At 37.3% G+C, this 16,965-nt stretch overlaps 1 protein-coding gene across 2 annotated transcripts in view; it reads right to left on the reverse strand.

Moving 5' to 3' along the window:
• CERS6 (ceramide synthase 6) overlaps positions 1-16,965 on the reverse strand; it is a 292,186-nt gene that overhangs the window by 149,942 nt on the left and 125,279 nt on the right. For both annotated transcript variants that reach the window (XM_027866035.1, XM_027866034.1), the window contains exon 4: positions 5,000-5,057. In XM_027866035.1, coding sequence (XP_027721836.1) covers positions 5,000-5,057 — 58 coding nt within the window. The remainder of the gene's footprint in view (positions 1-4,999; positions 5,058-16,965) is intronic.

A 16,965-nucleotide genomic window follows, 5' to 3' on the forward strand; every position in this document is an offset into this window, starting at 1 on the left:
GTTCAAATTCCTGCGAGATAGCCTACACTTTTAGAGCATTGCAAAGGAGGGGAGAAAAAATGTCCACCTACCTTTAGAACAATTTCTTAACCTGGAGTAAGAAAACTTAAAAAAAAAATTTTTGATACCTGTATTTCAATATACTTTGTTTTCTTTGTAATCCTATTATTTTATTCTGTGCACTTAAAAATAGCATTGTGAGAGGAGGGCCACAGGTTTCACTAGACTGCCAGAAAGATCAATGACCAAAAAAAAAAAAAAGTTAAGAACCTCTCATCCAGAAAGTCTGCCCACTGCCCAGGACTCAGGAGAAATTACCTACTTTGCTTTATGGAAGGAACATGAAGGCAGGACCATACCCAAACGGTTTTAGAATACTCCTAACCCTATTTTTCAAGGGCTATCAAGCTATTTTGAAACTTCCTCCAGTCATAAATGATCTCTTTCCTCTTCAAATTTCTCACAGCACTCTGGACATCTCCTCTAGACTTGTCATATTCCATCTTATTTCATAGCCCTTTATGTACCCACTTATCCCTCATTAAACCAGAAGGTCCTTAAGATCAAAGACCATCTCATTTTATCTTTATATACTCAGTACCTTGCACAGTGTTTTGTGTGTAGCAAGTATTTAATAAAATCAACAACTAGCTAAAGAATTTTATCCAGGGCCTATTGTGTCTATGTTTTAGACTCTGTGCTAGGTTTTGAAAATACAAAGACAAAAACAAAATAATTCCTGCTTTCAAGACGTTACATTTTAGGGTCAGAGGAAAAGGGCAACATACATAGAGAAGTATAATATCTGTGTCTGTGTGAGTAGGTGGGTGTTGGTGGGTATTCTGGGTATGAGTACGGCTGTGTTTTACTTTTTAGTACACACCTGTGACTTCTTTGGTTTTGAATTCCCAGTAAAGAAACCGTTCTATAAACCCCAAATCAGCAAATATACTGCAATTTATGATTTTAGAGGGTTTATACACAGAGCTCATACAAAATAATATCAGGAGCACTAGCCATTTTGGGGAAGAAGAAAGGCTTCTCTTGTAGGATGTGACATCCAAGTCGTGTTTTTAAAAAGCTAAAAATTTCATGAGGTGCAAATGTAAAGAGAGAACATTCCTAGAAGGCAGAGAGAGTGTGAGGAGGAGTGATGTGTGATAAGACTGGAAAGAGAGGTTGAAAGGCTTTACATGTCAGGTGGAGGGATTTTTTAATTTTATATGAGAAGCAAGATGGAGCTGCTGGAGCTCCTTAACATGAAAAATTACATGATCAGACCTAGGATGGGTGGTGCAGCAGATAAAGCACTGGGCTTGGAACTAGAAAGACTTGAGTTCAAATCTAGCCTCAGACACATTAACTGTGTGATCCTGGGCAAGTCACTTAACCCTGTTTGCCTCAGTTTTCTCATCAATAAAATGAGCTGGAAAAAGAAATGGCAAACCACTCTAGTATCTTTGCCAAGCAAACCTCAAATGGGGTCCCAAAGAGTGAGAAAGGACTGAATAACAACTACCACACCTAGGTTATATGTATCAATTTGGCAGCTAGGTGGACAATAGATAAGAGAAGGGAGAAACTAAAGCCAGGGAGACAAATGTCTGCTGATTTTAAATTTAAATTCTGAGTTTGAATAAATCATTTCTGATTTTTCCTTTATAATGAGCCCTTCTCTTCTGGGCTTTTGTTTGCATAAATAATGCATTCTAATGAAACAAGAAAAATGATCAATTATTCCAACATAAATAATACTATTAAAAATATCTAAGAAGAATGTTCCATCAAATCCTCTATGAAGAAACCACGGCATGTGTGGCAACAGTTGTGTTATTTTAACCATTATTTTAAAATTATGTTAAATTCAGTTGCATGAAACTTATTTTTTCCAAATCATTCTAGTTCCTATTCCATTTTGTGACCAAGATTTAAGCCAGAAAGATAGCTAAACCCAAAATGGGGGTGCATCTTAGAAAATATCAAGGAAAGAAAAACTGAAAATAGATTTTTCTAACACTTGATGTTTTAGATTTACTTTTATCCAAACAGATCTCTATTCTTCTATTTTTTATATTAACTAATAACACAAGGAAATTAAAAGAATATTGGGAGATTTTTTTTTGGCTTGGCCTAGCCTCAATGCTAGGAATGTTTTCTTCCATCTGAGGAGGAAGAAGAGAGAAAAAGGAGAGAAAGAGAGACAGGGAGGGAAGGAGGAAGAAACAGTGGGCAACAGACAGACTGAGAAACAGACAAGGAGAGAGAGAGAGGGAGAGGGAGAAAGAAATGAGAGAGGCAGAGAGAAGGAGGAAAAGAGGCAGAGAGAGGATGAAGATGGGAGAAGAAGAAAAACAGATTATTTTGCTCAATACTATATCACTTAGCTCAGGACCACCAAGAAAAGTTACAAGAAAATATCATTCATTCTTCTCAGTTTGTTTAGGAACATAATGTTTTAGAGTAAAATGCCAAGCTCTTCTTGTGCCTTAAACTCTCCATGGAAAATGGCTGAGTCTAGAGTGTAAGAGTTGGAGGGGGAAGTTAAATCAGTCAGGTACTCTCATATCCTACACTTCTAGTGCAGGAGCTTTTAACTCTTTTTGCATCATGGATGCAGTATCATTAATAGCTAATAGGTATGTGTCAGGTACCATCCTAAGTGCTTTACAAATATTATTTCATTTGATCCTCACAATAATCCTGGGAGGTAGGTGTTATTATTATCCCCCTTTTACAGATGCGGAAACTGGGGCAAACAGAGGTTAAGGGACTTGCCAAGGGTTACACAGCTAGTACTTATTCGAGACTGGATTTGAACTCAGGTCTTCCTGACTGCAAGCATATCATGTACCCTCTGGCAGTATGGTGAAGTATACAGAACCCTTCTAAAAATAATTTTTCAAATGCATAAGACAAAGCACATAGAAATTTTTAAAGGAAATCAATACTAACGAAATACAGTTATCTAAATATGAAATAAGTTCACGGATCCCAGGTTAAAAACCTCTGCTCTCATATAAGTAACAGAAACCAAGCCAAACCAAAACTCCTGGTATTTGCTTCCTTGCTTCCCCGCCCCACCAGTTCTTCCACCAACAGCCACAACAATCTTTTGTCTTGCCTACAGAATTCAGTACTTCTATACTAGATTACTCATACTAACTGAAACCAGAACATAACTTCTTCCTATTGCCCCTTCCAAAGTACCAAAGTTGTTAGCCCCATAGCACCGATGCCCTTCCTTCTAGACCAAGGGTTCTTAACCTTTTTTGTATCAGACATGCCTTTGACAGTCTAGTGAAATCAACGAACTTTTTCTCAGACTTTTCTAAAATTCATAATTGAAAGAAGTAGTAAATTTCAGTAAGAGATTAGTGAAAATAGAGGTGTAATGGTAGCATTTTAGTGTCAGTTTACTATAGGGAAAACAGCACTCATTTTATAGTCAGAACACCTTGGTTTAAATCCTGGTTCTATGACTTGATCAATCAATTAATCCGTATGTATTATTAAGTGCCTACTATTTTCCAGGCACTGTGCTAAGACTTGTTGCTAATGACTTGCTCAGAGTCATTGAGTCTGGACATACAGAAGCAGGATGTAAACCTGTCTTTCTGGCTACTGGGCCAGCTCTCTACCTACTATATCATGATTACTCTTAAAATTATTAAGGACCAAAAAAACTGAAGAAAGGAGAAAATTACTAAGCCAAACTTCATGAAGTTGGAAAATTTAAACCAATTGTTTCATAATGATATTTGCAAATGGACAGAGGCAGAAAGCATCAGATAATTCAAGATTGCTTTATTAGGAAATCTAATTAGAATATTAAAAGGTTCACCTAAATATTTAGAAGGGAATTAATCAAGTGAAGATGGTATTGAGTATTCTGAGAATATTTTAGGGGATGGAGTAATAGCCATCCATCCACAAATATGTGTGCATATGTATGTGTATATGTGTATGTATACACATATACACATCTGTATATAAGTACATATGTATATGTGCGTGTGTGTATACATACATACATATATATGTATACACACACACACACACAATTTCAGCATTACACCACTTCAGAACTTCACATTGTGAACTCTTTCAAATTTATTTTTGGTTATCCAATATCCAAGCTCAAGGTGTCAGTACTAGTCAAATGAACTAAAAATTTTTGGAAGGAAGACCAGTGTGTATATATATGTCTATATACATATGTATAAGACCAATGTGTGTATACATATGTATATATGTATGTACACATATGTATATATGTATATATACAAACATGTGTGTGTGTATATATATATATGAATATATATGTAAAACGAATATGGACAGACTGTGTCTCTTATGGGCTCTCATTTAGGCAGTTTCACTACCTCATAATTAAACCAAGCTTTGAATTCCTGACTGAAAATTTTCATTACAACCTCAACAAATGACTTTCACAAATAAATTGGACTTATTATATTCAGGTCACATCAAGACAAGCTGGGAGCAAACTCAATATGTGGAAGGAAGCACCATGGATTTCTGTTTCCTTTACAAACTATTACTAATTTGCTAACAATTCAAGAAACTCAAATGCTAATTCCTAATGGAGACAGCAATAACAAGAGTCATTTGCACTTGCTGATTTGGTACACTGCCTGTTGTGTAATGGGAAAACAACCAAAATCTTACATTATCAGAAGATATTTATAAGGCTGTCACATAGCCTACTAATACCTTTAAGTAATAAATTGTCCTGAGAAAGAAACATGTTACTTAGCAACATATTTCACCTTAAAATCTGGTTTCAGAATTTTTATTTACAGAGCTATCTTAATAGAGCTTACTAAAAAGGACAAATTGTCAAACATTTTCTAAAGCAAATGCACTATTTGCTCATAAATAGAATTTTGCTGACTTGAAGAAACACCATTTCCCCACACAGACAGATTGGCCCTTGAGCACACATCTTTATAAGCATAAAAAAGAAATTTGATGTTCCTACCTTTTTTAGAAACCGCACTCCATAGGTAAACACATAAAGGTAAAATGTAAATCGCCACCTGTAAAAGGTAATCATATATTATGTTGGGTTAATTAAATGTATTTCACAATACACTGTGTACTAAATAAACAGGAGCGCTAGATAACCTAGATTTACTTCCTACCAGAGAAATGTAAAGTACTGAGCAGTTACAAAACCAGCTAAAAAAATATGTAAAAGGTCAAATGTTTTATTCATAACATTTTCTTTTTCTTCAGTTAGTTATTTTATTTTCCCTTATTCCCCACATCATCTCCTCTACACATAGTACCCCAGGGTTTTCTAATCCAACATTTACACTTCCTTTTGTGATTAAGCACTTAGCATCCATGAAAGGATGTGGTTCAAGAACCCGAGGGTGTACAAAACAGCCTTAAACTCTATTCCTGGATCAGACACTAATTCTCTGTAGGTGCAAATAAACCATTACACTTAAATCACATTTTACTTCTGTAAAACAGAAAATACATCTAGAAAACCTGCAATAGAAGATCAGGACAGATGAAAAAAAAAATTTTTTTAATGTGAATGTAACTCTTTGTCTTAGACCTAAAAGAAGGCATAAAAGTGAGAATGATACATTTGAATTTATATTAAAATACTACTCCTGACTCCTCCCAGACAAGAAGGTTCTGAAAAATAATCAGATATGGATAATAGTCTTACAAATTCTTACAAATTTCCTTAACACATTATTAGGCTATCACAGGCAGTATGGCATAGTACATTGAGAGCTAGCCTCCAAGGTAGGAAGACCTCCTACCTCTGATTCCCACTGGCCATAGGACTTGAGCACATTACTCAGTACAGTGCCTGACACTTAATAAGTATTTAATAAAGTGTTGATTGATTAAAGCCACCCAACCTTGGTGCTCAATACGATTCTCTAGTTTTAGAGAAGGTGAAGACCTGCATTGTGAAAGGGAGCTTTCCCACTGGGAAGTCCCCTATACCCTTAATTATCACTTGCTTCAAGGAATTTCCTTAAGGCAGATCAACAACATGTGTGTTACTTTTGCAAAACATGGTATTGCAATGCCCACTACACGGGAAAAGTCTTAAGATTCCAAAAGATCAATAATGAAGCATGCTGTCTACCTCCCAACAGAGAAGTGATGGTCTCAAGGTGCAGAATGTAACACGTTTTTGGATATGGCTTGATTATTTTTTTAAAAAGAAATTAAAAAGGAAAAAACAAGTAAATATGCACTGGTAAACCCACACATGCATATCTTGATTTATGAGTGTACACTTTCCTTATAAGTCAAGTTACATCAGGTCAAGAAGTATTTTTAAGTGTTTACTCTGTGTTAGGCATTGTGCTAAGTGCTAGGGATACCAAAAAAAAAAAAAAAAAAGAAAGAAAGAAAAATGAACTCTGTTCTCAAGAAGCTACTGTTAAATGGCCCAGATGGGAGGCACTATTAGCATTAAGGGGGAATCAGGAAAGGCTTCCTGTAGAAGACTGGATTTTAGTTGGGACAGACATGAGGAGGGAGGCAGAGGCAGAGATGAGAAGGGAGAGCATTCCAGACATGGGGGAACAACTAGAGAAAATGCACAAAGTCTGGAGCGTCATGCAAGGAACAGCCAGTGTCACTGTATTTTAGAGTACATGGAGCTGAGAAAGACAGAAGACTGGAAAGGTAGGGAGGAGCCAGGTTATGAAGGGATTGAAAACCTAAACAGAGGGTTTTACATTGGATTACAGAGGTAAAAGTGAACTACGAGGTTTACTGAATAAGAAGGTGCTGGGGATTTTAGGAAAATAATCCGGAAAATATTTGTCATTTTAAGAACTATACTTTGAATAATTCATACTTCTGAAAGGAAAAAAAATCAGCCAAAAATTTTCATAATCATAAAAAGTATCAAATTCTTTCAGTGACCAGGAAAATATCATTCTAGAAGGGACTTTGAGACTATAACTCTCTGCTCTCAGATAGAGACCATATTTTTCTCTATCTTCAGTCTCCTTAAGTAGCCTGTGCTAAATTTTGCAACCCCTCAATTCAATTCGACAAGCTACTATGTGCCAGCTCCTGTAGTAATTACTGGCAATATAAAGACAAAGATGGTCCACACACTCAAGGAACTGATAGTCTATTGGCAGAAACATGTACAGAGATGAATACATACGAAATACATACACAGGAAATATAAAGGAGAAGGCATTTGAACAGAGTCTCAAGGAGGTAGAATAGAGGTTCTTATTTTGGAGTCGTGTATAGCCAAGAGATCTATGGATTGATTTTAGGATTTTCATGGACATGGAAGAAAAAAATTACATCTTTATTTTTACTAAGAAACCTCTAACTGAAATTCAGCACTTCCTTCAATTATTTAAAAATATTATTCTGAGAAGTCCCTTAACCAGACTATCAAAGGGATCTATGATATACAAAAATGGTTAGGAAGCCCAGATTGGGAAGGACATTAAATGCCCAAAAGAAGAGTTGGTATTTGATCCTAGAAACAATTAGTCATTGAAGTCTCTCTAGTAGGAAGGAGAATGACATACTCAGACTGTGCTTTAGAAATCATGGATTTGGTTGATAGAGCACCGGCTCTGAAGTCAGGAGGACCTGAGTTCAAATCCAGCCTCAGACCAAACACTTGACACTTACTAGCTGTGTGACCCTGGGCAAGTCACTTAACCCCAATTGCCTTTAAAAAAAAATGAAAGAAAGAAATAATGGATTTGTCAATTATGTGGAAGATGTAAGTTCCTTGAAGCCAGAGCCTATTTTATTTTTGGTTTTGCATTCCCAACACCTAACAAAGTGCTATGCATATAATAAATGCAGTATTTAATTTCTATGAAGGGAAGATCGGGAGTCAGGGGACCAGATAGGATGTTATTGCAATATAATACAAGTGTTACATCTAGGGTAGAAGAGAGGAGACAGATGTATGATATGTTGGAATGGCAGAATCCACAAGACTTGGCAAGACTTGGATATTGAGAGTGAGAGAGAATAAAGAGTCAAGTGTGACTTGAAGGATAGTGATATGCTCATCAGAGATAGGAAAGTTGAGGAAGAGGGATGAATTTTCCAGGGAAGAGACTGAATTCCATTTTGGACAGCTGAGTTTAAGGTGCCTATAGGACATCCAGGTGGAGATATGCAGTAGACAGTTGATGATGTAGACATAGAGATAAGCAGGAAAAAGATGAAGGCTTGAAGAATGTCTTCTCCACTTATTTCCTTTGTACTGCAAGAATAAACTCATGTCCTTCATCTTAACCAGAACTGCCCTATGTTTGCTATTCATGTAACCAATTTTCCTAGTCACATTTCAAACTATACCAATAATAAGATCTGAGACAAAACACAATTGATATGTTTCTGCCTGAAGTATATATACAACTTTTCATTACAGGACATAAAAACTTAAATATGGGAATATTAAATAATCTTTTCTATTTTTAAAGGTAGATTCCTGATCTATGGAAATTGTTTCTAAACAAATCAGTTTCTAGCAGAGTCTTAGAACCATAGGCCTTTTGGGGATTTTCTCCAAAGACTCATAAAAATAAAAATTAGGATACACTATCAAATATTATGTCTGAATATTTGAAAGAATGCACAAAGAAGAAATTTGAAAAAAATGCATTGATATTAGGTGACTGGTTAGTTTCTAGTTTAAAGGACTTGGCTGATTTTTTTAAGGAGGCAATTCAATGTTATAGAAAAAAATACTGCTCTCTAAGTTGGAACACTTGGGCTATAGTCCACACTCTCTAGCAAACTGCAACCGTGAGACTGTTCAGTTCAAGTTTCTCAGCTTCAGTTTCCTTGACATAGAAGTGTTGAACTACATGACCCTAAAGGTCCAATCTAGCTATAAAGTTCTATAATTCTACGTTATACAATAACTGATGGGAAAAAAGTTTAAAAATGGATAAATAACATTGAAAAAGTACATTGCAAAAACAGTAAAGTTTTCTTGACTTTCCCACAAGAAAAATAGCTTATCCCATAAAAAAGATAAGTTAGGTACTACCTCATGACCAGTCATGAAGTATTTCCCAGAGGACTGTCTCACCAAAGAAAGTCTGGAAACCTTTATAATGAAATGAATTATTTAAAAGGTTTTAAAATCCTTCCTATATTTTCCATAGTATGGATAAAATGATCATGTTGCCATTTCCTTCCCTAGAAAAGACAGTGTTCCACCCCATACATTAAGCTATTTTATATTATCTAAATCTGAAGATTAGAATATAAGTCTATTTAAAATGGCCTTTCACCACATCAGGTTTATTGTCTATTGTCCTTATACAACAAAATCTAAGCAAGGTTCTTTAAAAAAAAATGAAGCCTAATGACATGTCTCATAAAGGTAGAGAATTAGAGCAGTACCTGAAATACTGTGCAGGCATCCCTAGAATAGCATATGGATATTAAACTATAACCAGGAAAACCAAAACCCTGGGAAACAGAATCTTGAGCTCAACAAAGAGAATGGTTAACATTGAAAACCTTCAGATTCCAACAGCTCCTGGAAAATTGTGGTCATGTGTTCCTATTTGTTTATGTTTGTTAAATTCATAATACAAAATTTAAATTTTAAGTTTCATATGCAATCCTTTTTTTCTGTTCTTTTGTTGAAAGTTTCCTTTTTATCAACATGTCAAGTTCACAATATAAAAGGAAAATAGTGGTTATATTTATTATGTCCTTTCTCAATTATCCACACTGAAGGAGGCACATCATAATACAGATAATTGTAAACTGGATTGCAATAGGCAAGAGGGTTTTTAAACTTACCTGGACGTTCTGAATAACTTGCATGTGTACTAATCATTTTAAAGCAATTCCATGTGAAATGCAGGGACTATTTAACATGAAACATTAACAAAGGAATTTCCATGACAACCTTCTTGGAAGCAGGTTTCTTTCAAAGGTTTTTAGCTAACAGTTATTAGAAATTGCCTAGCAAGAACAAAGTATAGGGGTGGAGCCAAGATGGCAGAGTGAAAGCAGTGACTTGTTTGAGCTCTCCCCCAAACCCCTCCAAATACCTGTAAAAAAATGGCTCTAAAAAAAAATGGCTCTAAACAAATTCTAAAGTAGCAGAACCCACAAAAAGACAGAGTGAAACAAATTTCCAGCCAAAGACAGCCTGGATGGTTGATCAGAAAGGTATATCGCGCTGGGCGGGGAAAGGAGCGCAGTGCGGCGTTGGAGTGCAGGCCGCAGCAACCCTGGAGCAGGCCTCAGAGTACTGAATCGTGGGCAGCTGTGGCGATTTCCAGACTTCTCAACCAAAGAATGCCAAAGACAACTTAGAAGGTCAGTGGGAAAAGTCTGTGACTGTGGTGAGAGAGGAGCTAGGTCTCAGTCCCAAGTCTGGAGCGCGGCCTGGGGCTGCGGCTTTTTCCTGAGCTTTTGGCCCACAGACTGAGGGGGAATTGAGTGGCTGATCAGAGGCGGATTGCAGGGATCTCTTCACAGTGCTGAGGAAGGAATCTCTTGCTTTGCCCGTGCTTGGATATGGGTCACAGTTCTGAGAGGCGGTTCTGGGGTGAGGAGGATTACTGGCGTAGTGGAGCTTGTAGAGGCAGTGGAGAGGAAACAACTCGCCCCTTACCACCTTGGAAGAACTGAAAATTTACAGGTCCCTAGAAGTATCTCTGAAAACAGCTGTACAAACCCAAGAAGCTTGAGACAGTATTCTCCACATTGAAAACAGACTTTTACCTTAACAAAGAGTTTAAAACTCAAGTAATTGGCTGGGATCATGAGTAAGCAGCACAAAAAGAGTCAGACTATATTATCTTACTTTGGTGACAAAGAAGATCAAAACATACAACCAGAAGAAGACAACAAAGCCAAAGCTCCTACATCCAAAGCCTCCAAGAAAAATATGAATCAGTCCTAGGCCTTGGAAGAGCTCAAAAGGGATTTTAAGAAGCAAGTAAGAGAAGTAGAGGAAAAACTGAGAGCAATGCAAGAAAATCATGAAAAACAAGTCAACAGCTTGCGAAAGGAGACCCAAAAAAATACTGAAGAAAATAACACCTTAAAAAATAAACTAACCCAAATGGGAAAAGAGGTCCAAAAAGCCAATGAGGAGAAGAATGCCCTAAAAAGCAAAATTGGCCAAATGGAAAAGGAAGTCCAAAAGATTACTGAAGAAAATACTTCCTTTAAAATTAGAATAGAGCAATTGGAAGCTAGTGACTTTATGAGAAATCAAGACACTGTAAAACAAATCCAAAAGAATGAAAAATTAGAAAACAATGTGAAATATCTTATTGGAAAAACAACTGACCTGGAAAATAGATCCAGGAGAGAGAATTTAAAAATTATTGGACTATCTGAAAGCCATGATCAAAAAAAGAGCCTAGACATCATCTTTCAAGAAATTATCAAGGAAAACTGTCCTGATATTTTAGAACCAGAGGGCAAAATAGAAATTGAAAGAATCCACCGATCTCCTCCTGAAAGAGATCCCCAAAGGAAAACTCCTAGGAATATTATAGCCAAATTCCAGAGTTCCCAGGTCAAGGAGAAAATATTACAAGCAGCCAAAAAGAAACAATTCAAGTATTGTGGAAACACAATCAGGATAACACAAGATTTAGCTGCTTCTACATTAAGGAACCGCAGGGCATGGAATATAATGTTCCGGAGAGCAAAGGAGATAGGATTACAACCAAGAACCACCTCCCCAGCAAAACTGAGTATAATCCTGCAGGGGAAAAAATGGTCATTCAGTGAAGTAGAGCACTTTCAAGCATTCTTGATGAAAAGACCAGCGTTGAATAGAAAATTTGATTTTCAAATACAAGACTCAAGTGGGACATGAAGTGGTAAACAGGAAAGAGAAAATCATAAGAGACTTATTAAGGTTGCACTGTTTACATTCCTGAATGTAAAGATGATATTTGTAACTCATGAGACCTTTGTCAGTATTAGGGTAGTTGGAGGGGAAAAATTATATGTATGTATATATAGATATAGATAGATAGAGAGCACAGGATGAGTTGAAAACAAAGGGGTGATATCTGGAGAATAAAATTAAGGGGTGAGAGAGGAATATACTAGGAGAAGGAGAAAGAGAGAGGTAGAACAGGGTAAATTATCCCACAAAAAAAAAACAAAAACAGAAAAGGCTCTTACAGTGGAGGGGAAACAGGGGAAGGTAAGACGGAATGAGTGAATCTTATTCTCATAGGATTTGACTTAAGGAGAGAATAACATACACACTCAACTGGGTGTGGAAATCTGTCTTACCCTACAGGAAAATGGGGGGGAAGGGGTCAAGAGGGTAGGGGAATGATAGAGAGGAGGGCAGATTGGGAAAGGGAGTAATCAGAAGCAAATACTTCTGAGGAGGGACAGGGTCAAAAGAAAGAATAGAATAAATGGGGGGGCAGGATAGGATTAAGGGAAATAGAGTTAGTTTTTCACAGCATGTCTACTATGGAAGTGTTTTGCATAACTGCACATACATAACCTATATTTAGTTGCTTGCCTTATCAATGAGGGTGGGTAGGGAGGGAGGAAGGGAGCAAATTTGGAACCCAAAGTTTTAAAAACACATGTTTAAAAAAAATGTTTTCACATGCAACCGGGAAATAAGAAATACAGGAAATGGGGTACGGAAATCCATCCTGCCCTACCGAAAAATTGAAGGGGAAGGGGATAAGAGAAGAGGGGGAGAGATAGAAGGGAAGGCAGACTAGGGGAAGGGGTATTTAGAATGCATGCCATCTTGGGGTGGGGGGAGGGGCAAGATGGGGTGAAAATTTGGAACTCAAAATCTTGTGGAAATAAAAGTTGAAAACTAAAAATAAATAAATTTATTAATTAAAAAAAAGAACAAAGTATAGAATTACAGAATCTCAGAGTTGGAAAGGACCTCCCAGGACATCTGGTCTAATGAATAGCCGACCAAGAATCCTCCCTATGTCATACCAGACAATCATCCAGCCCTTACTAAAAGTCCTTCAAGGGGGAACCCACTCTCTCCTGAGGCAGTCCATTCTGGATAGCTCTCATTGTTAAGTTTTTCCTTTCTTCAAGCCTAAATTTTCCTCTCTGCATCTTTTACCTTGTCTTCTCAGAAAGCAGCTTGGACTTCAAACATAGAGGAGTAATTTAGTCATGAGAGAAACACAAACATCAAAGACTTTACTCACATTACAGCCACATTTTCCCAGCCTCCCCAGACTTCCTGGAAATGAAACCCTTAATTGGATGGAACTCTCATATGAATAAGACCACACATCCACTTGAGTATTTGAGTCCTTTCATGTTCATATTAGTGGCTGCGCTGCAACACTGTGCAGCTACTTTCTCCAGTTCGCTATGGGTTTTTTTGTGTGTGTTTTGTTTCTGTTTTTTGTTTGGTTTTTTTTGGAACCACACCTGTCACTTCATACGTATAGAAAATAGGGAGCTCTTGGTGAGGAAATTACCTTCTACTAATGCAAATTGGTACCTCTTCTAGGTGGCACAGTGGATAGAGTGCCTGGCCTGCAGTCAGGAAGATTCAACTTGCTGAGTTCAAATCCAACCTCAGATACTTGCTAACTGCATGACCCTGGGCAAGTCACTCACCCCATTTGCCTCAGTTTCCTCATCTAAAAAATTAGCTGGAAAAGGAAATGGCAAACTGCTCTAGTATCCCTGCCAAGAAAATTCCAAATTTGGTCACAAAGAGTTTGACACAGCTGAAATGACTGAACAATAACAAAAACTGTTGTACAATTTATAGTCTTAGAGAGTTTTCTGGGTCACTGAGGAGTGAAATAACTTATCTAAGGTCACACAGTCAGTATATGTCAAAGGTAGGATATGAATCCAGGTCTTCTTGACTCTCAGACCAGCTCTTTATTCATATAGTGCCTTTAGGTACTAGATTTTCAGTCAAAAGACTTGAGATGAAGTCCTAGCTTAAATGTGAATCATTGTTATTCTACTAAAACCATGCTGTATTCCTAGGAGGTAGTGACCAAAATCAAGTCATTTCCAGAAAATGTTTGAGGACATAAAAACGTTGTTGTTGGAGAAAGAACTAGGCTATGAGTATATGGAATTCAGTGTATGACTTCTCTGCATCTGAAAGTCATTAAATCCTTTACTGTTGAGGAATGTTTTGTTTCTGTCCTTCAGTCATCTGTAAGGGGAGTTTGGAGAGGATAACATCTCATAACCACTACACAACATAGGCTAACATAAGTTTCTTGTTGTTCAGTTGTGTCCAAGTCTTTATGACTTCACAGACCATTCTGTCCATGAGGTTTTCTTGATAAAGATACTGAAGTGGTTCACCATTTCCTTCCCCAGTGCATTAAGGGAAACATAGGTTAAGTGATTTGCCCAAGGTCACACAGCTAGTACATATCTGAGGTCATATTTGAACTCAGATCTTCCTGATTCCAAGCCCCACACTCTTTCCACAGTGCCTTACAAAAGACAACTATCAGGAGTGGGCCCCTTAATAAATGCTTGTTGGATTGGAGTAGAAGCTTACCAGAGGATCTACCCACGTGGATAGATGGAGCTCCACATGGAGCTCCACTTCAACTCCCCAACGCCTCTGTCTAAGGGTTTCCGTCTCCTCTCCTTACAATTAGAGACACCTTTCTTGACTTTCTCCCCAGGTATAAAAATATCTAGTTATGACTCTGACAGTAACTCATTTCTTTTCAAACATACAATAGAACAAAATGTTTGCATTTATAACTATACTATTAAAATATTTTACTTCTATGTAATTTAAAATATCATTTCCCCAAGATCTATAAAAAATATATAAATAAAAGAAAATTATGTGAGTCAAGTAGATGATCAGAGCACATTCTGGAGTTAATTACCCAGAAAAAGCTGCAATCAGCCCTCTAATCACATAGTAGATTAACACCTGCTTTCCACTATAGTTATAACTGATTACTTTGAGACACTATGAACAAAGTCCAATACATGTGGCGCCAAACAGTCAAACTTTGCAATTCTTTCAGTATAAGATCTGGACTCAAGAGAAACCCTCAGAAATGCATTCCAGTTTCATTTCTAATTTATTAATTGTGGTTTTAGACCTGGCAGCTTTAAGGACAGTAACAGTCTTGTCTTTATGTGAATTCTCTTTTCATTTCGAAAGGAGCTTGGAGGGTTATTTTGGGTCACACATTTATTTGTAAACGAGCCAACATTTGTTTTTCACATTGAGAGTGGGAATGCTATTACTCCCCAGCTCACTATTTTCCCTCTCCCTCCAAGGAATCATTGACATAGCCATCACTCTTGAAATTTCTTTTCTGTGGTAAGATATAGTAACTAATGAGGCAGGGTTGGCTCCTCTTACCCTTTCCCCATAATCAAAACCATAAGGAAAAATACAAGCAAGTGAGTTTAAATCTTGTTCACAGATCATATGGGCTCCCCACAGATTTTAAGTCTTTGGTCTCTCCCATTAGATTTAAAGCTTCCTGAGGGCAAGGTTTTAGTTGTCTACAGTTGCCCCTAGGATTGTGCTATATACCAGATAGGTCTGAGCTTCCCAGTCTTCTTGTAAGGAAGATGTCCTTTTTAATTCCCCGAACTCTTAAGATGATTTTGACCTCTTGTCTGAGGTTACGGTATTTGCTCAATAAATGCTTTATGAATGGATGAGGAGAAGAATGAATTAACTTCCTTCTAAAGTTAGTGTGAATAATGCTATATCTTAAAGAGTCACCCAGCTCTGTTGCTCCTAGTGGGTAAGTTCTCTGAGCCTCAATTTTCTCACCTGCAAAATGAGAATAATAACAATAATGAACGCACTACCTACTTCATCTGGTGATTGTACAGAAAGTAGTTTGTTATATCTCAAAGCACTATATAAATTTGAGTTGTGATTATTATGTAATGAGGCACTACTTGGCCTTATACTGCTATAAGAGTTGTCCAAGGTCACCTCCTGCAAATTATCTATTCTGGGATTTGCACTGAGTCAAGGAAGTCTACTCTTTAAAGATTATTGAGGCGGTGAGTGGTTCATGATCATTTTCTCTTCTATGAGGCCATCTCAGAGGATAATCTTTAACTTTTAGGGTTCAATTTAAGAGACTTTGTTATCTGCTAGATTTTTTTTCTACCATCTTGGGAATTTATCACCTTGTGTAGTATGCCCCACAGGCAGATGACTCCCAAGTCCACTTCCCCATTCCCATACTTTCATTTTTACTCACACAACATTTTAAGATGTCCTATCGCTACAGTCCTTGTTCTTATCCATAAAACTTCCCAATTCATTTATACTGTCAAAAATATCATTTAGAGAGTTGCCCAAGGGGGTAGCTTTGGAATAACCTTTGAGTTACTCATTGCTTTTTCTTCAGCAATTGGAGTTCTGATCTGCATATTCCTTTTGTTCAGCAATTCATGACCTGATCTTCATAACTCTCATACTTATGCCAATAGACTCAGGCCCTGACTCCTTCCCATTTAATTCTGCCTTAAAAAGTGGCAAAGGGTTTCTTCCTCAAATGCAGTTTCAACTATGTCACTCCATTTGTTAAAAAAATCACATAATATTCCCAAAATGCTTTTCACATCTGTTTCAGGTAGAGAACAGATCAGCCACGATGAAGTATTTGAGTAAATAATGCAAGCCAAAGGCTTCCCTACTGAGGTACAAGGACTGTCACCCTTCAAGAGACACAGGAATACAGAACGATCCATAGTTTTCTTCCTGTTCTCCCATGAAGATGTGCTCAGTGCATCCAGGTGGAGGGATCTTGCAGAAAGCTAGGGGTTGCCCTATCTGAGCAGCACAAGAGCAGTGAGTAAGAAGGCTTTTATATGCTCCCCAGAGGTCCCTCCCTATCAGATAATTAGTTACAAGGACTCTATATCTTAGGTCACATCTTTGAGGAAAATCCCTCATTGGCTCATGATAGCTGCTCCATGTTTGCTGTCTAATGAAGC

This window comes from Vombatus ursinus, unplaced genomic scaffold, assembly GCF_900497805.2.
Source record: "Vombatus ursinus unplaced genomic scaffold, bare-nosed wombat genome assembly UNPS02014779.1, whole genome shotgun sequence".
NCBI lineage: Eukaryota > Metazoa > Chordata > Mammalia > Diprotodontia > Vombatidae > Vombatus > Vombatus ursinus.